Source organism: Carettochelys insculpta, chromosome 14 (genome assembly GCF_033958435.1).
Source record: "Carettochelys insculpta isolate YL-2023 chromosome 14, ASM3395843v1, whole genome shotgun sequence".
Lineage (NCBI taxonomy): Eukaryota > Metazoa > Chordata > Testudines > Carettochelyidae > Carettochelys > Carettochelys insculpta.
In genome coordinates this window covers 336,071-360,437 of record NC_134150.1, presented here as the reverse complement: position 1 = coordinate 360,437, position 24,367 = coordinate 336,071, and the positions used below count along the sequence as shown (strand labels likewise).

The 24,367-nt window shown below is 46.8% G+C and overlaps 1 protein-coding gene across 6 annotated transcripts in view; it reads right to left on the bottom strand.

The window, feature by feature from the left end:
• The window catches only part of HYDIN (HYDIN axonemal central pair apparatus protein), a 286,881-nt gene that overhangs the window by 164,279 nt on the left and 98,235 nt on the right, over nucleotides 1-24,367 (bottom strand). For all 6 annotated transcript variants that reach the window (XR_012647429.1, XR_012647430.1, XM_075008458.1 and 3 more), the window contains exons 16-19: nucleotides 22,548-22,712; nucleotides 15,835-15,987; nucleotides 3,694-3,932; nucleotides 522-777 (exon numbers count right to left, since the gene is read on the bottom strand). Coding sequence is in view for 4 of the 6 variants with exons in the window: in XM_075008458.1 (XP_074864559.1) it covers nucleotides 522-777; nucleotides 3,694-3,932; nucleotides 15,835-15,987; nucleotides 22,548-22,712 (813 nt within the window). In the remaining 2 variants the exon portion in view is untranslated. The remainder of the gene's footprint in view (nucleotides 1-521; nucleotides 778-3,693; nucleotides 3,933-15,834; nucleotides 15,988-22,547; nucleotides 22,713-24,367) is intronic.

The window sequence follows — 24,367 nt, the reverse complement described above, 5'->3', positions numbered from 1 at the left end:
GCCAGAGGGACCCTGCCACGCAGCTGGAGGGACCACCACTGGAGCTGCGACGCACCCCTCCCATCGGGGTGGGGCATGTACATGAGTGTCAATCTGCCTGTGTATGCATCCAGTCTCTGGTAGGAGAAGTGCATGGAGGCTCTGGCTCCTCCAGGCTGCAGCAGCTTAAGTCTCTTAACTATTTTTTGGGGTGGGTGGGGGATGATTTTATGGACCACAGCGGACTTCAGGAACACGGGCTTTGGATTATTCACCCCTCCTATTTTATTACCTTGCATTTTTAATTATTTTTTGCCTGTGATCCTAATCTCTCCAGACCCCGCTGTATTACTTCTTCAGCCTTCCCTTCTACCTCAGCACATGACTTGACATACCTTGTTGCCTGACCCAGAAGTCAGCTGGTAATTTTGGCATTTGAAAGTTGGATTTGTTGTAGCTATAGTAACAAGAAAAGCCTCAGTGACTAACAGTGCCCAAGCAAGAAAAATCATTGGTGCTCCCATGGTAACTTGTGGCATTACCTTAGGGGTGTCAGAGGAGCCTTCCAGAACCATATCCATGGTCTTCCCTGGGATCAGCTCCATCCTTAATGGATGAAGCTTAAACACTGGAGAGGTCATCTCTGGTCTCTGAGGGGAGTTCTTGCCCTTGGCATTACCATTAGCAAGGAAATGGTTATGCTGGCGAAATGGAGGGAAACCTTCTGTCGTCCAGTAGAGTTGATGGGTGCGTCGTCCACGGTTGGTTATCTTGAAGCGGTAGCAGCAAGGATCCAGACTAGAAGAACAGCAGAATGGAGGCATATGGACAAAGCAAAAGGACATTTGTTTGACTAGCAACAATAAGGACAAACCAGCTTGATTTCCTTCTTTGACAGAGTAACTGGTTTGGTGGATGGGGAATGCAGTGGTCTTAATAAACCAGGGGTTCAGGAAGGCTTTCAGCACAGTTCAACATGGCATTGAAACCAGTCAGCTAGAGAAATGCAAGCTTGGCAGAATTCCCATTGAGTGGCTACAAAACTGATTAAACAACTGCAAACAAAGAGTAACTAGGAACGGAATGATGTTGGACTGGAGGGAGGTCTCAAGCGGGGTTCCACAGGTATCTGTTCTGGGAACAGTGTTGTTTAGCGTTTCTATTAATGACCTGAATGTAGGAACAGAGCACAGACTGATCAATCTGCAGATAACACATTGGTGGAAGTGGGGAGATCTGTCAAAACCTTGGAGGACAGAGCTAAAATTCAGAGGGATCTTGATAAATTGGAGGACTGGGCTATAGACAAAAAAATGAAATTCAACAATGGAAATGTAAGTTGCTGCACTTAGGGAAGAAAAATCAAATGCACAAAAACAAAATGAGGGGAAACTGGCTTGGCAGCAGCACTACTGAAAAGACTCTGGGAGTTGTGGTTGATCACAGCCTCCACATGAGCAGGCAATGTTTCACTATTGCAAAAAAGACAAATGCAATTTGAGGATGCATTAACAGAGGAATAGTATGCAAGTCGAGGAATAGTATGCAAGTCAAGGAAGATGACCGTACTACTTTAATCAGTGCTGATTATGCCTCAGCTAGAGAACTGTGTCCAATTTTAGTCACTAATGTATACAACCGTAGAATTGGAAGGAACCTCAAGAATCGCTTGTACTCACTACAGAACCAAGCACCATCTACACCATCCCTGACAGGTGTATGTCTAATCTTGTCTTACAAACCTTCAGTAATAGAGATTCCATAACCTCCTTAGGCACTTTTTCCAGTGCTTAATCACCCTGACAGAGAGATTTATCAAGTGTCCAATCTAAATCATTCCCGGATGCAATTTAAGCCCATTCTTGTCCTATTATCAGAGGTTAAGGAGAATAATTCCACCCCCCGCCCTGCCTTGCAACAACCTTTTAGGTACTTGTAAGCTGTTACTCTGTCCCCTCTCAGCCTTCTCTTTTCCAGACTAAACAAATCTAGTTCTTTCAATCTTCCTTCATAGATCATCTTTGCTGGACCTTTAATAATTTTTGTTGCTGTTTTCTGGACCTTCTCCAGTTTGTCCCCATGCTTCTTAAAATGTGATGCCCAGAACTGGACAGAGTACTCCAGCTGAGGTCTAATCAGCACAGAACAGAGTAGAAGAATTATTTCTTGTGTCTTGGTCACAACTCTCCTGCTAATGCATCCCAGAATGAAATTTGCTTTTTTTTCTTTTTTGGTAGCGTGATACTGTTGGCACATATTTAGCTTGTTGTCCACTATGACCCCTAGATACCTTTTGCAGTACGGGTTGAACCTCCCTGGTCCAGCATGCTCAGGAGCTGAGTGGTCCTGAATCAGGGAATTTGCAGGGTGACAGGAGAGCAATCCTGGGGGACCTCTGTTCCACCAGCCAGCCAGGACTTGTCTCTGTTAGCCTGGGCTTTCCTCTGCTGAGGTTCTGTTCTGCTGGCTGACTAGGGTTCCCCTCCACTCTGCTGGCCTGCCAGGATTCTGCTACTGTCTCTGGGAAGCCAGGGCTCCACTCCCAAACACCAGTCCCTACTACCTGGCTCTTCCCTGGTCCTGTAATCCTCCTGGCCCTAGCCCACTGGTTTTTCCCAATGAGTGGTCCAGCCACAAAGCATCCATTGGGTCATAGATGACGCTAGATCGGGTGTTGATGAACTAAGGAAATCTGGATTAGGGAGGTTCTCCCTGTATCCCTTCCTAGACAGTCATTCCCCATTTTGTATGATTATGTCTTCCTAAGTGGAGTACTTTGCAGTTGTCCTTGTCGAAGTTCATCCGATTTGGCCGTGACTATACTACCCCTCCCTTTCAGAAGGGGCACGTAAATGACTGGGATCGTAACTGTTTTATGAGGTGCTGCTATGACTATTCAGCGCCTCGTTACCATAATGCCAGCCAGTCATGCTTCAGAAGTGCTTCTTTCGAAATGCAAACTGGCTGTGTATATGCAGGCATTTCGAAATAAACCCCAGACTTTGAAATTGCTTTATTCTCCAAACAAACCAGGAATAAGGGAATTTTGACGTGTGGAATTTATTTCAAAGTGCCCATGTCTACATGTCCAGTTTGCATTTCAAAAGCAGCACTTTCAAAGAGTGACTGGCTGGTATTACGCTAATGTGGTACTGAATAGTCATATCAGCGCCTCATTAAACAGTTCCAATCCCGCTCATTTACTTGCCTCTTCCAAAAGGGAGGGAGAGTATAGCCATGGCCTTTATGTTAGACCATTTCTCCAGTTTGTCCACATCATTCTGAATTATAATCCTACCCTCCAAAGCAGTTGCAACCCCTCCCAGCTTGGTATCATCCACGAACTTCACGAGCACACTCTCTATGCCATTATCTAAATTGTTGATGAAGATATTGAACAGAACCTGTCCCAAAACTGATCCCTGAGGACTCCCCCTAGTTCTGCCCTTCCAGCATGACTGTGTATCGTTGATCATCACTCTCTGGGAACAGTTATCCAACTAGTTGTGCACCCACCATATATAAGCCCCATTTAGGTTGTATTTCTCTAGCTTATTATTGAGAAGGTCATGAAAGACTGTATCAGAGAAAGCCATGCCCTTATACCTAGAGTCCTAAGGAACTCTTTAAAAAACATCCTTGCTGGGGCTCTTTATCTGGACTATGGAGATGAAAGAGCACTGTAAAAAACTGAGAACCAGAGAGATGACCTACCTGAAGTGGGGTCCCACGTTGAGTGCTGGAGCAAAGGGTTTGTCTGTGATAATTGTGGTACCAATGCCAGCGGCCTGGACTGGTATCATATAGGTACTGCTGTTTTGTATAAACAAGTTCACCTGGTCTTGGAATTTCACTGTGTCATCCAAGTTAGCAATGAGAGTCAGGAATACATCACCCTCTGGGGGAACTACACCTTCACTGGGCTCAATCCTCCACAATGAGTGACTTCGAGCCTGCAAGAAGATCCAAAAACTAAGGTTAGAATGAGCTGAGGTCCAGAGAAACAGCTGTTATGGCCAAACAGCCAGCTCAAAGCCCCCTCCAGGATGGACCAGCTGCCGTGCAGCCTTAGAAAATCAACAAAAGACATATTTCCTCCCCTGTCACTATCCTATTTCTTTTGCATCTGTTTTGTGAAAAGCAGGAAAGTTACTACTGTTCCTAACTCAAAACTGAACTGAACTGAATTAATCCTTTCCTCCCCCATAAGGATACTAACCAACATTCACTCTTTCTAAAAATACATGATAGGTTTGATCATTCTTTTACATAGCCTATTGGTTTCATTTTCCATCCCTTTGCCTTATTTAATTATTTTCCTTTTGGGTGTTTTATTCAATACATTTCTAACTTCCGGCATAAAGCGGACTAATTCCTTTCGGTTTGGAATCTGAGCCATCAGTGTTGATGACAACACAGTATACAAGTTAGCTGTCATAAAGGAAGCCAAAACAGCCGTATTCAACCTCTATACTCTCCTATGTATCCCTTCTCAGAGACCAGCCATTTCAGGCTTGTGCAATGAAGGTTGTGGAAACTGAGCCGAGTTTTTCAAAGGCCCAACAGTGATCTGCACCGTCAGAATTTGCTCTGCGATAGAAACATTTTAACTGGATCCTGGCCAGTCAGATGGTCCGATGGAATTCAAAGTAAACCCTAAAGGTCATAGCTGTATCAGAGAGAGTCTGTTGGCCATTCACAAACTCCTGGACTTATTCTGAAAAACTAATGCAAGTCTTATCCATGAGCAACATCCTTAGGCTCTCATATAAAAAGAGACAAACTGTCCTCAACCAAACCTTCAAATGATCTGCCTCCATGTCAGGGGTAGAAAACACAATCTTCACCATCTTTTAATTGTAAATTTGTGTTTTACTGCTCTGAATAATGAAGAAAGCTGGAAAGGCCATTCAACATAGTCTAGGAGATCCAGGAGACTCACTTATAACTACCAGAAAGATCACAAATATTTGAGAACATAGCATTTTTATGAAAAGCAGGGATGTGCTCAGTGGCTTGAAATGTACTGACATGCTGTTTGCTTCAACAGAGATCAGCTCCATTGAGTTTTCTATTGATGAGCCATGGAGCTCATCATGACATCATGACAGCCAACTAGATGGAAAAACATTTCAGAGAACAAAATAGCACATCAAAGTGAAGGAGCACTTAAAAAGATTCCAAATAACCTTTCCAAATTGCTTTAGATTACTGAGGAGAGGGTGTCTGAGGAACTGTGCAGAGCCAGATTTAAACTGAGAAGTGAAAGAGATCCCATGAAACAAGTCCTTTTGGGGATGTGCTGTAAGTTTCTGACAGTGTGTAGAGCCTCTGCACTGCTTTGACTCCTCTCCACAGTCTGTAACAGGCTTGCTGATGAGGAAGCCACTGCAGAGCCTGGCTTTAAAATTACATTAAATACATTACATTGGCAAAATGAATAAATCCAGTCAGATCCATTCAATTGGTAGTTCTCCACAGCCTGAGGGAGAGAAACCCTTAAAATAGTACTGCAAAGCAAAAGAAGATAGCATAGCAGAGGGCAGTATGTTATGTGTAACTCGAGTACCATGTTCCACTTCTTAGACAAGGATGGATGCAGATTTTATTGCTAGACTGATTTTGCTCCTGCACCAGTTACACTCCCTTAGATACAGTCTCCTCTTTATTCTTTGGCTTTTGGATCTTGTGTTCCATAACTCTTCTGTTTGGAAAGCTAGCAAGGTATTATCTGCCACTTGTTTCTGATTCCAGGACAGTGCGTGTGGATGTACCAAAAGCAAATACCTTTCTGGGACGTATTATCAGGAGCATTGGAAGCTATACACAAGAAGTAATTTCTTCTGCTCTACTCCATACTGATTAGGTCTCATCTGGAGTATTGTGTCCAATTTTGGGTTCCACATTTCAAGAAAGGGGGACAAAATGGAAAAAGTCCAGAAAACAGCAACAAAAGTGCTTAAAGGTCTAGAAAACATGACCTATGATGGAAAATTGAAAAAAACCGGGGTTATTTAGACTTCTGAAGAAAAGATTGAAAGGGGACATGTTAACAGGCATTCATGTACCAAACAGGTTGTTAAGAGGAGGAGGGAGAAAGAAATGTTCTTTTTTTAACTTCTTATGATAGGAGAAGATGCAACGGGCTTAAATTGCAGCCAGGGAGGTTTAGGTTGGACATTAGAAAAAAACTGTCTGTCAGGGCAGTTAAACACTGGAATAAATTGCCTAGGAGGCTGTAGAATCTCCATCATTGGAGATTTTTAAGAGCAGGTTAGACAAACACTTGCCAGGGATGGTCTAGATGGTGCATGGTCCTGCCATGAGTGCAGGGGAGTGAACTTGATGACTTCTCAAAGTCCCTTCCAGTCCTTCAATTCTATGATTCCATGATGTGAATATCACCATGCTAGCATTCAAATACCTTGGTGCCGAAGAAATCAGACTAAAACAGTAACCTTTGCTCACTCTCCCAGACAGACTACAAATGGAGCCTTCTGAACCTTCTCCAAAGCATTAGTGACCAAGTGCTTTCACTTCTTTTAAGTTTGTGAGCATTTAAAATGGATGACTTGAAGATAATGTGTTACAGAGGCCGGGGGAAGCTATGTTGTCACCACTGCTCTGCACCTCTCCTGCACCCATTACACATCTGGTCACTAACACTAGGGAAAATCCCATAGGATGCAGCAAAACAGAGACTATTTTATTAGCATATTCTATTTTAATCCAGAAGATATTAGGTTTACACTGGCATTAATGTTCAATTTATCTTCTGAGTCACACTGACACAGAATAGCTGGCCCTAAAAGGAGACCGGATAGTTGTGCTGTAGAAGTGAACCTGCAAACGAAGTTTGCTCTCGGATATTTATTTATGAATGCTTGGTGCCGAATCAGGCAGCACACTGTACCACAAAAATTCCCACTAAGAAACAGTGATCCCTGTGACCTGGGTGCATGGGTGACCTGCACATGAAAGATTCAGGAACTACACAACTGATTAGGAGGGCACCCTCAGCCACCCACTGTGTTTCTATTGATGGTGCACAGCCACAAATGCTTTGGTGTACATAACATTTATTCTGCCCATGGATGGAAAAACTTAGAGGGAACACTGCTGAGGAATAGTGATAGCCTGGTTAGATCAGGGTCTCCAATACATTCGCCACTCACCACATGTGGCAAATACAACACTGCATTGTGGTGAATACGGGATGGTGAACCCGCAGATCTCGAGCCACATGCAAGCTCTTGTAGCCATAAATACAGCTCCTCTTGAGAGCTACATGTGGTGAGTGCCATCTGGGGTGGCAGTCCCAGTGGCGGCTCCAGCAGTGGCAGCTCTAGCAGCGGCAGCTCCGATGAGTCACTGGTATTGAATTAGAATGGGGGCCTGGGGTGGGGGAGGGGCACGCAGCAGGTGCCTGGCTCTGCTGGAGGGAGAGGGCATTTATTTAGAGGGTGGGCTGGGAGTACCTGGCTCTATACAGCTTTGTATAATATAATGTGGCAAATATGGAAGGACGACAACCACAAGCGTGGTGATCTTTGAATTCCTATTGGACACTGCTGGGTTAGATGAAGGTAGCTGTGTACATTTCCCACCCTGACACAGTGCAGGCCTACAGTGCTTCAGCATTCTTACAACTGACCTCTTCAGAGAGGGGATATTAGCCCTAGATAAAAGGATTTGCATAACAAACTCCTTAGCTTGGTGCAGGTCCAAACGAGGGGCCTAGAGTTAGTGAACAAGATACTTCAAAGACACGAAAAAGGTGAAAATGACATATAGGGCCAGATTCACAGTAGACATGGTTTACCTTTACTTCAGTAAAGCTTTTGATAGTGTCTTGCATGGCCCTCTCGCAAACAAACAAGGGAAATGCAACCTAAATGGAGCTGGCTGGAAAACCATCTCCAGACAGTAATTATCCACGGTTCACCATCATGCTGGAAGGGCATAACCAATGGGGTCCCACAGGGATCAGTTTTGGGTGTGGTTTTCTTCAATATTTTCATCAATGACTTGGATAATTGCATAGAAATACACTTATTAAATTTGATGAAGATGTCAAACTGGGAAGAGTTGCAAGCGCTTTCAAGGACAGGATTAAAACTCAAAATAATCTGGACAAACTGGAGAAATGGTCTCAAGTAAATGGGATGAAATTCAATAAGAACAATGCAAAGTACATCATTTTGGAAGTAACATTCAGTTGCCCACATTCAGAATGGGAAATGATCATCTAGGAAGGAGTACTGCAGAAAGAGATCTAGGGGTCATGGTAGACCACAAGTTAAATATGGGCCAACAGTGTAATAATGTTGCCAAAAAAGCAAATATCATTCCAGGATGTATTAACAGGTGTGTTGTAAGTAAGACACAAGAAGTGATTCTTCCACTCTACTCTGCACTAGTTAGGTCACAACCAGAGTATTGTGTCAAGTTTTGGGCGCTACAATTCAGGAAAGGTGTGGACAAATTGGAGAAGGTGAAGACAAGAACAACAAAAATGAGAAAAGGTCTCGAAAATATTACCCATAGAGCAAGATTTAAAAAAATGGATTTGTTTAGTCTGGAGAAAAAAAAATACTGAGAGGGGACTTAAAAGGTTGTTACAAGAAGGAAGGAGAAAAAAATGTTCTCTTTAACATCTCATGACAGGACGTGAAGCAATGGCTTAAATTGCAGCAAAGGAGATTTGGATCGGACATTAGAAAAAAAATTCCTGGCAGGTTGGTTAAGCACTGAAATAAATTGACTAGGCAGGTTGTGGATCTCCATCACTGGAGATTTTAAGAGCAGTTTAGACCAACACCTCTCAGGGATATTCTAGATAATGCTCAGTTCTGCCATGAGTGGACTCTCTCAAGGTCTCTTCAGCTGTGTCTACACGTGCACGCTACTTCAAAGTAGCGACACTAACTTCGAAATAGCGCCCGTCGCGGCTACACGCGTCGGGCGCTATTTTGAAGTTAACTTCGACGTTAGGCGGCGAGATGTCGAAGTCACTATCCTCATCAGGAGATGGGGATAGCGCCCTACTTCAACATTCAACGTCGAAGTAGGGACCGTGTAGACGATCCACGTCCCGCAACGTTGAAATTGCCGGGTCCTCCATGGCGGCCATCAGCTGGGGGGTTGAGAGATGCTCTCTCTCCAGCCCCTGCGGGGCTCTATGGTCACCGTGGGCAGCAGCCCTTAGCCCAGGGCTTCTGGCTGCTGCTGCGGCAGCTGGGGATCCATGCTGCAGGCACAGGGTCTGCAACCAGTTGTCGGCTCTGTGTATCTTGTGTTGTTTAGTGCAACTGTGTCTGGGAGGGGCCCTTTAAGGGAGCGGCTTGCTGTTGAGTCCGCCCTGTGACCCTGTCTGCAGCTGTGCCTGGTGCCCTTATTTCGATGTGTGCTACTTTGGCGTGTAGATGTTCCCTCGCAGCGCCTATTTCGATGTGGTGCCGCGCAACGTCGAAGTTGAACATCGACGTTGCCAGCCCTGGAGGACGTGTAGACGTTATTCATCGAAATAGCCTATATGTTGGCTTCACGTGTAGACGTAGCCTTCCAGTCCTACAATTCTATGGTTCTGTGGAGTCATATTGCAAGTCTCCACTGGTGGTGATATAAATTGAGACCAATGACTCAGCTGTATGCAGGATTAAACTAACTATAGAAGACTTCAGGGACCTTGGAAACAAGCTGAAGAAAAGTCTGGGTGACATCAGAGTTCCCACCAATTCCATTAGTGAGAGAAGGAGAAAATACTGGATGAGACCACCAGTGGATGCATGACTGGCACAAAGCTGAAGATTTGGGATTTGTATCACACTAGATTAGAGTCACATGGGAGAGGGCTGTACAAACAGGAAAGCCTGCATCTCACAGTTAGGAAGCTAAACAACTTGCTTGAAGATTATCTGGAAGTCTTTAGCCGCGTCTACATACGCCGGCTACTTCAAAATAGCGCCCGCCACGTCTACACATGGCGAGCGCTATTGCGAAGTTGAAATCGACGTAAGGCGGCGAGACGTCCAAGTCGCTATCCCCATCAGGAGATGGGAATAGCGCCCTACTTCGACACTGAACATCGAAGTAGGGCACGTGTAGCCGATCCGCGTCCCACAACATCGAAAGAGCGGGGTCCGCCATGGCGGCCATCAGCTGAGGGGTTGAGAGACGCTCTCTCCAGCCCCTGAGCTCTATAGTCGCCACGTGCAGCGGCCTCTTAAAGCTCCCCGCCCCCTGCGTTCCTGTGCAGGAAGCTGAGAGCGCGTGCAGGCAGCAGCACTGACACGTGGCTAGCCTGCACGCCTCCCTGCAGCCCCAAGCCACCACCCCCGCTGTGATGGCCGCCCGCCAGCCCCCGAAGTGCCCCCAGGGCACCCCCCGCCCAAGGGAAGCCAGGGCTCCCAGGCAGTCAGCCAGCCTGGGAAAAGGCAGCGGGGCCCCTCCTAGACGGAGGCCGAGATCCGGGACCTGCTGGGGCTCTGGGGCAAGGAGGAGGTGCTCCAGGTAACGGGGAGCAAGAGGAGGAACGCGGATGCGTTCGCTTGGCTGGCCGAGGGCCTGGCTGCCCGGGGTCACCCGGCCCGCACTCCTGACCACATCAGGAGTAAGGTCAAGGAGCTGCGGCAGGGTTACGCCCGGGCCCGGGATGCGGCCAGCCGATCTGGGGCCGCCCCCGCCACTTGCCCCTTTTACAGGAGCTCAGGTCCATCCTGGGCCCCCGGCACACCTCCTCCCCGCCGGCCACTCTTGACACCTCGGCCGACAAGCCCAGCAGGCCCCAGAGGCAGAGTCCGACCCGGAGGCAAGCCCCGCATCCCAGGGTCACCCCCAGGAGCCCACCCCTGGGATGCTGGAGGAGGATGAGGAGGGGGAATCCTCCTCCAGCGACGGGGAGCTTCACATCGCCATGCCATCCCGGAGCTCCAGCAGGGCGTCCGCCCACCGGGTGTCCCCCGACCGTGGGAGTGGACCATCAGGTATGTACCCCCCCGGTGCACACCCCCGGGGTTAAGGGGCTGGGACAAGAGACATGACCAGGGCCCTCCACATGCCCAGATGACCATGACCCCAAGGACAGCAGTGGCATATCCCTCAGAAGAGTGCATCAGCCCCTGCCCCCCAGCAGGACAGCGCCATGCCCCATCCCTGGGGATGGGGGGAGTGGAACCCAGGGTCCCCTGGGAGGGAGGGGGTGGGACACCCAGCAGCAGCATCTCCCGGCGATGGGGAACCAGCAGCGGGTGTGTGGGGGGGGGGGGGACAAGGGCCATGGCTCGGGACCCACACTAACGCCTGTCCCCACTCTTTCCCCCCCCGTGTTCCGCAGCTGCACCATCGGAGGGCCCGGAGAGCGCTGGCAAGGTCTACGTGGTCCCGGAGAGCCCACCGGGGCCATCGCTGCAGGCCAGCCCCTTGGCAGAGCACTGACCAGCCCCAGGACGGGGCCACCGGCGGAGCCACCACCTGAGGACGGCCACGGACCCCCAGCTGCTCGTGACCCGCCGGCATCAGCTGGAGGTGTTGGAACGGCGCCTGTGGGTGGAGGAGCAGCGGCTGGAGCTCCAGGAGCGAGCGCTGGCCTGGCACCAGGAGGCATGGGGGGCCTTCATGCACACATTTGAGCGCACAGCGGAATACGTGGCCCCCCATGCCACGCCACCCGCTGCTCCACCTGACGCTCCGACCGCTGTCCCACCGCCGTCCGCCACCCTGGGGCCTTCCGCCGAGGGGGCCCTGGGGCCTGCTGACACCCGACGGCCATACCTGCCAGTTCACCCTGCCCCCACCCAGCCTCGGCCAGGGCTCAGGCCGAGGTGAGGGTCGCGCCGTCCAACCCCGGGTACCGGACAGTAGAGGGGTGCGGAGCCCAGGACGTGGCCCCCCTCCCCCTTTGTACATATCTCCCATCATATTTTTGTGTATATAGTTTGTGTTAGACCCCTGTTCTTTTATGGTACCTGCCCCCCCCGTAAATAGTTCCTCCTTTTGTTCTTACTAATTTTATATATATATATATATATATATATATATATATTTTTGTTAGTATTAATAAGAGAATTCACTGTTTTTGGTTTCAAAAACAACAGGTCCATTTTTATTTGCAAGAAAAGTGTGGGGGGGTGTGCTCTTGGGTGATCTGTGGTGTGGGCGTGGGGGCAGGGAGTGTTGTGGAGGATGAGGGGGTGTAGTGTGGGGCCTGCCAGTGTTCATCCCGTGGCCTGGTTGAAATGGGCCCGCAGGGCCTCCTGGACCGGATCCCCTCGGGGTCCACCTGGCGACTGGGGGCAGCGGGTGTAGCTGCACGTCAGCCCTGCCAGCCTCCACAGCCCAGCCCTGGAAGAATGCCTCCCCCTTGCTCTCGACCAGGTTGTGGAGTGCGCTGCACGCGCCCACAACCTGGGGGATGTTGGTGGGGCCTGCATCCAATTGGGTGAAAAGACACCTCCAGCGCCCTTTGAGGTGGCCAAAAGTGCGCTCAACCACCTGGCGTGCATGGTTCAAGCGCGTGTTGAAGTGCTCCTGGCTGGCTGAGAGATGGCCCGTGTAAGGGTGCATGAGCCAGGGCCGGAGGGGGTACGCTGCATCTGCGACGATGCAGAGAGGCATGGTGGTGTCCCCCATAGGGGGATGTAGGTCCCCGCCTCCAGCCGGTGGCACAGGCCCGAATTCCTGAACACCCGGGCGTCGTGGGTGCTGCCAGGCCACCCAATGTAAATGTCCAGGAAGCGGCCCCGGCTGTCCACCAAGGCCTGGAGGACCACAAAATGGTAGCCCTTCCTGTTCAGGAAGCGTCCTCCGCTGTGCTCCGGAGCACGGATGGGATATGGGTCCCATCCAGAGCCCCAAAGCAATTTGGGAAGCCCAGGCTGGCAAACCCTGCGATGGCAGCATCCGGGTCCCCAAGCCGCACGAGCCTATGGAGGAGCAGGGCATTGATGGCGTGGACGACCTGCAGGGGAAGGACATGGGAGAGCACCAGTGAGGGGTGTACAGGGTGTGTCTGGCCCTCCATCCCAGGGCTCCCTACCCCAGGGCTGCCCTCCACCCCAGGCCCCCCCGCCCCCCGCTGGGTCCTCTTACCTCCATGAGGACAGCCCCGATGGTGGCCTTGCCCACGCCAAACTGCTGCCCCACAGATTGGTAGCTGTCTGGAGTGGCCAGCTTCCAGACAGCGATGCCGACCCGTTTCTCCACACTGAGGACACGCCTCATGGCGGTGTCCTGGTGCCTCAGTGTGGGGGTGAGCCACTGGCATAGCTCCAGAAATGTCTGCCGGCTCATGTGAAAGTTCTGGAGCTAGCGCTCGTTGTCCCACTCGCCGAGCACCAGCCACTCCCACCAGTCGGTGCTCGTGGGGTAGCTCCACAGCCGGCGGCGTGTGCGGCAGGGGGGCGGTCGGAGGGCAGCAAGGTCTGGGGCTGCTTCCTCCTCCCCTGGGGGCAGCTCCTCTTCTGCGAATAAAAGGTGGTCAGCTGCCTCCTGCATAGCATTGAGCATGGCAAGCACTGCTCCTGCAGGGGCGGGTGGGTGGACCTCTGGCTGCTGCTGCTGCTGCTGGGGTTCCATACTGCCTCGATGGGGTGTGCATGCCTGTGGCTCTGCAGACCACGTGCTGTGCAGGCTGAGTGTGTCTGGGAGGGGCCCTTTAAGGGAGCAGCTAGCTGTTGCCCCGGAAGTGCTAGTCCGCCCTGTGACCCTGTCTGCAGCTGTTCCTGGCACCCTTATTTCGATGTGGGCCACTTTGGCGTGTAGACGCTCCCTTGCAGCGCCTACTTTGATGTGGTGCTGCCCAACGTCGATATTGAAAGTCGACGGCACCAGCCCTGGAAGATGTTAGACGCTATTCATCAAAATAGCTTATTTTGATGTCGCTACATCGAAATAAGCTATTTCGATGTAGCATACACGTGTAGACATAGCTTTTGAGTGAGACTGCAGCAGAGCAGCCACCTGTTGTAGGTGGGCTTTCCAGTTGTGGCTATAAACTACTGTATCATCCAAATAAGCAGCCACGTAATGGTAATGGGGTGAAGAATGGGTCTCTTAGCCATTGGAATGTGGCAGGCGCATTGTGCAAACTGAAGGGTATGATTTAGAACTGGAAAAGTCTGAAGAGGGTAAAGAATGTTGTATTTTCCTTGGAGTCACATGTGAGGGAAATCTGCCAGTACCCTTTGGTTAAATCCAGAGTGGAGACATACTCCATATCCACAAACCAATCAAGCCGCTCATCCGCCCAGAGCATTGCAGCATCCAATTTCAATGCGTACCCATTCACCTGGTGGAAGTCAATCCTAAAGCAGATGGTTCCATCAGGTTTGGGGATGAGGACCACTGGGCTTCTCCAGTCACTGAAGTATGCCCCAGTTAGCCAAAATGACAGCATTGACTGGACTTCCTATCTCATGGCTTCCCTTAGCTTCTGGGGGAGGGGCTGGGGTTCTCCTGGACCCTATCTCCCAGTTCCATCAGGATGTGACGGACCACCAGGTGAGTTCAGCCTGGTCAGGTTGAAAAGATTGACGAGAAGTTAGCAATCCATCTTTGCACCCGAGGTCAACTCCTTGAGGACTACCCCTGTGGGCAGGGAGGGGGGAAATTGGTGCAGTCCGTAGGTGTCAGAGCCTGCTCCATTAGCCAGACCCGAAGCTGTTGCTGTCTTGCTCTGTGGGACCATTTGGAAAGCTTTTTACAGTGAGGGCAGTCTTCACTGTTTTGGCACTGCCTCAGACAGTGTACTCGAAGTGAGTGGCTGTCCGAAGTTGGGATAAAAAGGCCACAAGCAGCAAACTTTTTAAAGCCCATGAAGCCAGGCATGAGTGAGCGAGGAGGCTGGTTGCACTTTGTAGCAGAGCTGGTAACAGTGGCTAGAGCAGCTTGGGGAAAGACAGGTCCACAGCTTTCCCTGCTCTTTGTTTGCTTTTCCCTAAGTAGTTGATACATTTCTTTTTTCCATCCCCCCACCACCCCCAGGCAGAGAGAGAGATAATCTTGCAACTGGAGCCGGCAGCAATCAGAGAACTTCTCCTGCCTGTGTTTTGTGTGCATGGGCAGATGGATGAGGGACATGAGATGAATCTTTGTCCCATGGGTGCAGTGGTGCTGACACACCTAAAAGTGGATCACCCACAGGGACCGACGAAGAAGAATCTGGACTTTTGAAGTCTGCAGCACTTACCTCTTCAGGTCACATTTTCAGATACTTTCTAATTTTGCAGGCACAAAAAAAATCTACGGTGAAAATGTAAGAGGTGCACAGTTGCATGCATATGTACATATATGATCAAACTGAACATGCAAATCAGTGCATGCGGCTAATCAGGTGCTTCAATAAGTAACTATCTTTCTTTAAATATCTCTGCAACTTGTTCTTTACAGAAGTGTTTCTGCTTTTACCTTAATGGCCAGGACAGAATCCCCTGAGACTGAGACATGCCTGACCTTTCCCCAAGTGGGAAGATGTGCTGTCTTTGTGTATTTCAAAGAAGAAAACACTCAAGTAAAAAACAAAGAAACCAATGAAAGGTAGAGGGAAAGCAAGCCTAGAAGTCCTACTATTTACCGTCCCTCCCAATTGCATGAACAAGGGGACATGCTATGAAAATAAAATGCTGAACATTTAAAATTAGTAGAAGGAAGGACTGTTTTAAAGAAGGCATAATTGATAATTAAACTGTGGGTGTCTCACTGCCACAAGGTATCCATAAGGTAAAGAGCTTCATAACATTTTTTTAAGAAAAGGGTAATTTTAGAAGAATGCCGCATATAAAGTCAAGTCACAGGCTATAAGAAACTATACTTTCCAAGTTACATGTCTATAATAAAATAGTCCCACAGTGCACTCACCATCTGTGCCCAAAATGGTGCAGGAATAACAGTCTGATTGGAGAGGTGGAGTGTACGGAAAGCATCCTTTAAAACCCGGATATTGCCAAAATCTATCTGAGCAGGGTCCACATGGACAACTGGGCCTTCACCAATGGTCACCAAATGAATCTTCTGCTCCAGAAGAAAAGGAAAAACAAAAACAGGGCTAGTTGTTAGAGGCCAGCCAGCTCTAATTGTTCTCCTATATTCCACAACTTTGGAAACAGAGCAGTAGGGAACAACTGGAGTGGACCTGGGATTCTGAGCAACTTTCAAATGAAGGCCATCCATTCAGAATGGTTATCCAGATGATACAGCAATCTCATAACATAAGAATGGCCATACTGGGTCAGACCAAAGGTCCATCCACCCAGTATCCTGTCTGCCGACAGTGGCCAGTGCCAGGTGCCCCAGAGGAGGTGAACCGAAGACAATGATCAAGTGATTTGTCTCCTGCAATCTGTCTCCAGCCTTTGACTAAAGGCTAGGGGCACCATACTTTACCCTTGGCTAATAGCCATTTATGGACCTAACCTCCAAAAATTTATCAAGCTCTTTTTTAAACTCTGTTAGAGTGCTGGCCTTCACAGCCTCCTCCGGCAAGGAGTTCCACAGGTTGACTGTGCTCTGTGTGAAGAAAAATTTTCTTTTTTTAGTTTTCAACCTACTACCCATTAATTTCATTTGATGTCCTCTAGATCTTATATTATGGGAACAAGTAAATAACTTTTCAATATTCACTTTCTCCACACCATTCACGATTTTATATACCTCTATCATATCGCCCCTCAATCTCCTCTTTTCTAGACTGAAAAGTCCCAGTCTCTCTAGCCTCTCCTCATATGGGACCCGTTCCAAACCCTTGATCATTTTAGTTGCCCTTTTCTGAACTTTTTCTAATGCCAGTATATCTTTTTTGAGGTGAGGAGACCACATCTGCATGTACTACTCAAGATGTGGACGTACCATAGTTTTATATAGGGGAAGTATGATATTCTTCATCTTATTCTCTATCCCTTTTTTAATAATTCCTAACATCCTATTTGCTTTACTGACTACCGCTGCACACTGCGTGGATGTTTTCAGAGAACTATCCACTAAAATTCCAAAATCCCTTTCCTGATCTGTTGTATCTAAATTTGCCCCCATCACATTGTATGTATAATTGGGGTTATTTTTCTCAATGTGAATTACCTTACACTTACCCACGTTAAATTTCATTTGCCATTTTGCTGCCCAATTACTCAGTTTGCTGAGATCTTTTTGAAGTTCTTCACAATCTACTTTGGTTTTGACTGTCCTGAACAGCTTGGTATCATCTGCAAACTTTGCCACCTCACTGCTTACCCCTTTCTCTAGATCATTGATGAACAAGTTGAACAGGATTGGTCCCAGGACTGACCCTTGGGGAACACCACTAGTTACCCCCCTCCATTGTGAAAATTTACCATTTATTCCAACCCTTTGTTTCCTGTCTTTTAACCAGTTTCCAATCCATGAAAGGATCTTTCCTTCTATCCCATGACCACCTAATTTACATAAGAGCCTTTGGTGAGGGACCTTGTCAAAGGCTTTTTGGAAATCTAAGTATATTATGTCTACTGATCCCCCGTCTGCATGTTTGTTAACCCCTTCAAAGAACTCTAGTAAGACACGACTTCCCTCTACAGAAACCATGCTGATTTTTGCCCAACAAATCATGTTCTTCTACGTGTCTAACAATTTTATTCTTTACTATTGTTTCTACTAATTTGCCTGGTACTGACGTTAGACTTACCAGTCTGTAATTGTCAGGGTCTCCTCTCGAGCCCTTTTTAAATATTGGTGTTATATCAGCTGTCTTCCGGTCATTGGGTACCGAAGCTGATTTAAAGGATAGGTTACAAACACCATTAATAGCTCTGCAATTTCACATTTGAGTTCTTTCAGAACCCTTGGGTGAATGCCATCTGGTCCTGGAGACTTGTTACGGTTTAGCTTATCAATTAGTTCCAAAACCTCTTCTACTAACACTTCAATCTGGGACAGTTCCTCAGATTTGTCACCTACAAAAGGACGGCTCAGATTTGGGAACCTCTGTAATATCCTCAGCCGTGAAGACTGAAGCAAAGAAATCATTTAGTTTCTCTGCAATAGTATTCTCTTCCTTGATTGCTCCTTTTATATCTCTAGCATCCAGGGGTCCCACCGCTTTTTTAGCGGGCTTCCTGCTTCTAATGTACTTAAACATTTTACTATTGTTTTTTGAATTTATGGCTAACTGTTCCTCAAAATCTTTTTTGGCCTTTCTTATTACATTTTTACATTTAATTTGGCAGTGTTTATGTTCCTTTCTATTTTGATCACTAGGATTTGACTTCCACTTTCTAAAGGATGCTTTTTTATCTCCCACTGCCTCTTGTACATGGTTGTTAAGCCACAGTGGCTCTTTTTTAGGTCTCTTACTGTGTTTTTTAATTTGGGGTATACATTTAAGTTGGGCCTCTAATATGGTGTCCTTGAAAAGTTTCCATGCAGCCTGCAGGGATTTTACTTTAGTTACTCTACCTTTTAATTTCTGTTTAACTAACCTCCTCATTTTTGTATAATTCCCCTTTTTGAAATTAAATGCCAGAGTGTTGGACTGCTGCAGTGTTCTTCCCAACACAGGAATATTAAACGTTATTATATTATGGTCACTATTTCCAAGCGGTCCTGTACCAGTTACTTCTTGGACCAGATCCTGCATTCCAGTCAGTACTAGATCGAGAATTGCCTCACTCCTTGTGGGTTCCTGTACCAGCTGCTCCAAGAAGCAGTCATTTAAGGCATCGAGAAATTTTATCTCTGAATCCCGTCCTGAGGTGACATGTACCCAGTCAATATGGGGATAATTGAAATCTCCTATAATTACTGAATTTTTTATTTTGATAGCCTCTCTAATCTCCCTTAACATCTCAGCATCACTATCACTGTCCTGGTTAGAGCAAAAAGCAGTCAAGTAGCACTTTAGAGACTAGCAAAATGGTTTATTAGGTGAGCTTTCGTGGGACAGACCCACTTCTTCAGACCATAGCCAGACCAGAACAGACTCAATATTTAAGGCACAGAGAACCAAAAACAGTAAGCAAGGAGGACAAATCAGAAAAAGATAAGCAAGGTGAGCAAATCAGAGAGTGGAGGGGTCGGGGGGGAAGATCAAGAATTAGACTGAGCCAAGTATGCAGACAAGCCCCCATAGTGACTCAGAAAGTTCCCATCACGATTTAAACCATGTGTTAATGTGCCGAATTTGAATATAAAAGCCAGCTCGGCTGTTTACCTTTCCAAAAAGGTGCGATAATTCCTTTTCAGTAACACGCATACCTTTAGGTCATTGACAGAATGCCCCATTCCATTAAAATGTTGACTAACTGGTTTGTGGATTTGGAGTGTTTTGATGTCTGTTTTGTGCCCATTGACCCTTTGTCTAAGGGAGTTAGAAGTCTGTCCAATATACAAAGCATCTGGGCATTGTTGGCACATGATGGCATATATGATGTTAGTAGAGGAGCATGAGAAAGTGCCCGTGATTCTGTGAGTAACCTGGTTAGGTCCAGTGATGGTATTTCCAGAGAAGATATGTGGACAAAGCTGGCAGCGGGCTTTGTTGCAGGGAAAGTTTCCAGGAGAAAGAGAAGCCCTGTCAGGGAAGCCAGTGACATCAGGGTCTTTCTTGCGGACCTTTTGCATAAGAGGCCTCATTTATGAATGGAATAATAGTTTATGCTATTACTTAGAGAACTTGTGCTTGCCACTCAGGCCCTGACTGCAGTTGGGAAGCACTGCTCTGCTACTGTACTTGCATTTTAATGTTTGGAGGTGATATCTTTTTAATAGAGCAGACTGAAAAGAATAAAAAACATTTAAGGAAGAGTCCTTGTAGAAATTGCATTGAAAAACTGTTCTCCTGACAGCACATCTAAGTTTTTAATGTACTGTTCCCCAAATCTTTAATGTTCTGTCATTTATCTTCTGTGGGACACCCAGTAAGGCCGATCAGCCACCTAGAATTCCTAGCCGTGTCCAACTGCACTGGACAGCTGCTTTGCTGCATATACATGGTATGTCAGTCTGCAGGAAAGTTGTTAACATTTTTTAAAATGCTTCACTTAAGCAATTTGCAACTTGCAAAACTGCTTTTAGTAGCAACATTTTACAGGTCCTAGCTCACCAGCAAAATGATATAAAAGGAAAAAAGAGGCCAAGGGGGAAGACATTGCTATGGGCTCAACAGTTCCCATGGGCTCAACCATCTTGCTGGCTTTGTTGATGGGGACAGTATTACTTTAAGTCATTTGGGAATGAATAGTCTGTCCTGTGGCAGTCAGCTGTAGTACTGAATGGCAACTGAATGTTTTGATAGCAGCCAGCTGCAAAATTACTGTGGGTGGCAGGCTGCAGGCACATACTCCACAGGTAAACCCCTGGCTGTATTGTACCAGCTCCCTACCACACACGACTACTTAGAGCAAATTGAAACTGACATCCAATCACTTGCGAGTAAAACTCAACTCTGAGAAGGGCTATAGCAGACAGAAGCTGTTGTGCATTATACTATTACATAAAAGATCATAGGACTATGCTCTTCTTCCTGTTTCCTAGTGTAAAATTAGAGTGACTCAGCTGAACTCAACAGACTTACATCAGTGCAATAGAGAGCAAAGCAAGGCCCAGGCATCTCAAACCAACAATCAGTAGAGTGCTCAGCAAGCACTTTAAACTGCCACCAGAGCACTGCTCTGCGTGCATCTCAGAGTTGGGGGAAGGTGCCATTGTTGGGGGGCACTAAGGGCTGACTGCCTGAGGCCCCTCCACTTCTCCAGCACAGAGTGGCCTCCCCCACACCTTACTCTGCTACCCACGTGGCTGTTGGCCTCACTGCTGCTCACAATTTGCCACTAGCAGGGAAAACTTTGGGTGGCCAGAATGGGACCCACTAAAAGTGCGTTCAAGTTGCAGGGCAGAGTTTGGACAAAATTCAGATCTGAGGCAGCTTGAGTAACAAAACATGCAAATGTGTACTGTGCTTATTCACAGTGATCTTTCTGTTAGCACAACTCATGTTTGCTGCAATTGAGTGACGGCCAATGCTATCCATTAAACTCCAGCTTAATGAATGCACCTACGAACTTACTGAAGTGCTATTTGTTTTCTTTCAGAAACTGTTAAGATCCCACAACTCATCGAGCTCTCATTGGGGTAAGGTCTGACATATTAATTGGTACCACTAAAGTGAGGCTAAGGCTGAAAGTACACATCATTAATCCAAGAGTAAAATCTTTACAAGATCAACATCCCTTGAAAAATACAACAACCACTAAAAGGTTGGGAAATTCCTTCTGTGAGAAGTTCCCACCCCTTTCTTTTTTAATGCATCTTATCTTTATAAACCACTTATCTGGCTGATTTCGGTTTTGATGGCAAAATTCACCTTCCTCCATTGAAAAAGCCCCTAGCCACTGGTCTACATTCCAATGCAAGGGAAGAGTTGGAGGCTTAAGTTACTAAAATGGCTTAGAATGGACTGACTTCAGAAAAGCATGTGAGCACAGGCATCAATTGATTCCTGTTCAGGACAGCAGTTAAGGATGTGCTTTTTCTAAGTGTGAGAGAGAATTTAAGTCTGTGCTCACAGTTAAGCACATATGTCAGAACTGTGGGCTGTTTTCTCAAATTTGAGAAATTATGCAATTATTATTGTTATTCTGTAAGAATGCAACAAACTTACAGACGAAGGAATTGCTGTAGAGGCTTAGACCAAGAGCTCATCTACAACAACAGGTACACCAGGTATTTCAGACCACTGTCCATAATGGCCAGTGGAAACTTCTGTGCATTAAGAAAATTTCCTTCCTGTCACCAGGCAGGTAGTTCTTGGCTTATGCAATGAATCATGGGAGCTTATGGCTTTTCTTTTTTACTCTCACCCATTATTCATATAAACGTCTAATCTTTCTGGAATCACATTTAGCCTCTCTGATTTCCGGTGGCAATGAGTTTCAAGGATTGTCATGTTAGGTTAAATAGCTAAAGGGAAGTTAGATGCCTCACTCCTGGTGACAATTGTTAGGTGCTTCCAAAAACCCAGCCAAGCTACACAAAAGGTTTAAATGTGTGGCCTTTCCATTGCACTGACTGGTCCTTTAGATGTGTACTACTGTAAATTATCTATAATAATGTCCAATTTACTGTCTCTGCACTGGTCCTTACTTGTGTACTCCTATCATGCCCCTTCACAGAACACAGTCTCAAGAGTTTCTGAGCTTTCTCTGTTTATCTTGACTATACAGTAGTAAAGGCCGCTTAGCATTTTCTGGGATCAGGCCCATATTCTTCTTGCCAACTAAAACAAATCTGATCTTTCTTGTCTCTCTTCATTATTGGCACGAGAAGTGCAAGTAACCTCATAACACCTCACTTCTATCATCAGTGAGGTGTTATCATAGTGATGTGTACCCTGTAATGACCCGAGTTCACTGCTGTAGCCTTTCAAGGTCACCAAAAATAAAATCCTAGAATTGCAAAGAACCAGAACATCTGAACATGAACCTTCAATGTGCACCACCAAAAGAGCAAAGACCACCTTCAGTACAGCTCTGCACACTCCAGAGAGAGCACAGCTTCAGATACAAGATTCAGAAACAAGACACATTTCATCATCAGGGTCTCACCAGGTGGGATTCTTCATTCCCAAACACAGCTATGGAAGCCACAGTGTCCTGCTGTCCAGTCACCTGGGTTGCCAGTGTTAAGGGGATCTCCACAGTGCTCCGAGGTTGAATAATCCCACAAGGCCTGGGGCTGGAGTACAGCACAGGAGGCTTCTCCTCATACTCCTGTGCAGAAACACAATCTGAATATTGTCTTTGGAAACTTTCCATTCTTTGACACTAAAAAATTACAATTAACACCCAGTCTCAAATAATCAAGAGCACAATACTGGGTTCAAAGTGGGACATTGACTATTGTACAATGGACCAGAACAAACCCTATTTTGAGGACTGATTCAGACTGAAGTGATGCACAGAAAACTGCTGAATTTCACCCTAACTTAGATAATAAAATATGCAGGAGGAGCACAAGCAGGGTAATTAACCATTTTAACAGCCCACCGCAGGATGTGGCAGGTTCTCCATCACTTGCAGTCTCTAACTCAAGACTGGGTCACAGAAGTCATAGGTAAGAGTCAGGAATCACTGGATGACATTCTCTGCTCTGGCCTTCAAATTTCTATGCCTTTCCAGGAACTAGTACAGACATTTTCTTGCTCGAGGCATCACCTGAGGCAATCTGGACAATCAAACAGACTGAATACCAGGAGCAATTGTTTAATTAGCCAAGAATTACTCAAAACAATATCAGAGAAGTGGCTGATGCCCCAGAAAATATGGTACAACTTCCAGGTGTGCCAGAAAAATAGGAGGAGAATAACATTATTTTCAATCACATATGAGGGTATTTCAAGCAAAAGACAGTAACAATAAAATTCAAGGAGGTACATTTAATGCCATCAAATGCGGGAGTAAAGTTAACCAGAATTTAAACTCGCACCAGTGTGGTATTCTGTGGGGTTCAAATTTAGCTCTGGGTGAACAGATGCAATTTCCATGACACCAGGGTTGAACTCGACTTCAGAGAACTAAAGCAGCCCAGCTGCTTTATTGCAAACTCCCTTCAAGGTAGCAAGGAAAGCAACTCTCCCCTTCTGCTCCTTCAGGGTTTGATTCATCCAAATAGGCACAAGAGCACCACTGCTCTCTGGAGACATGTCTCCCAAAGGGATTCGCCCTAGAATGAAGGTAGCTTTAGGTTCCTTCTGGGGCTTACCAATGGAGGACGATATGCTGAGTCAGTGCAGCTTCCAGATACTCTGACCGCTACTCTTCCTTCAATAGCTTCAGTTCTCCTGAAGGATATGGAGTTGTGAGGCTCAAATGCCCACATACCAGTGACCTCTCTGCTGCCAGAGACTGCAGCCTGGTTTTACCAGTAAAGTGAAATGGGCTCCTGGCTTGCAAGTTCTGCTTGCTTTGAAAGTCTTGTAGAGTAGTGCAGATTAACACTGACACCCACTTTCTAACCAATTAATGCCCTATGTGTAATCATATCACCACTGAATCTGGCCCAATGACTCCCAAAGCATCTGCACCTAGTCAGACAGGCTTACTGGTGGCACATAAACAGAGCTCACAGAAAGCTAACTGTTCCCCTTTCCTGTTGTAGGATAGGCTATACCATGAAATACCAGGGAAACCTACACAGACCACCAGCCATGGACTCAGGGCTTTCTTCTGTTTCCTCTTGTGAATTACAGCCTCGCCGTTTACAATGTATCTCTCTGACTTTCTTTGATGTGGGATCCTCCTCTTTAAGAACTTATAAGTTCGCACAGAAGAGAGCTTAAACATTCTTGCATCAAATGAGGGTGAGGCTAGTGACAATAATAAAACAACCACTACTTGGGGAAACCCCTGTCACTGTCAGAGAGCCC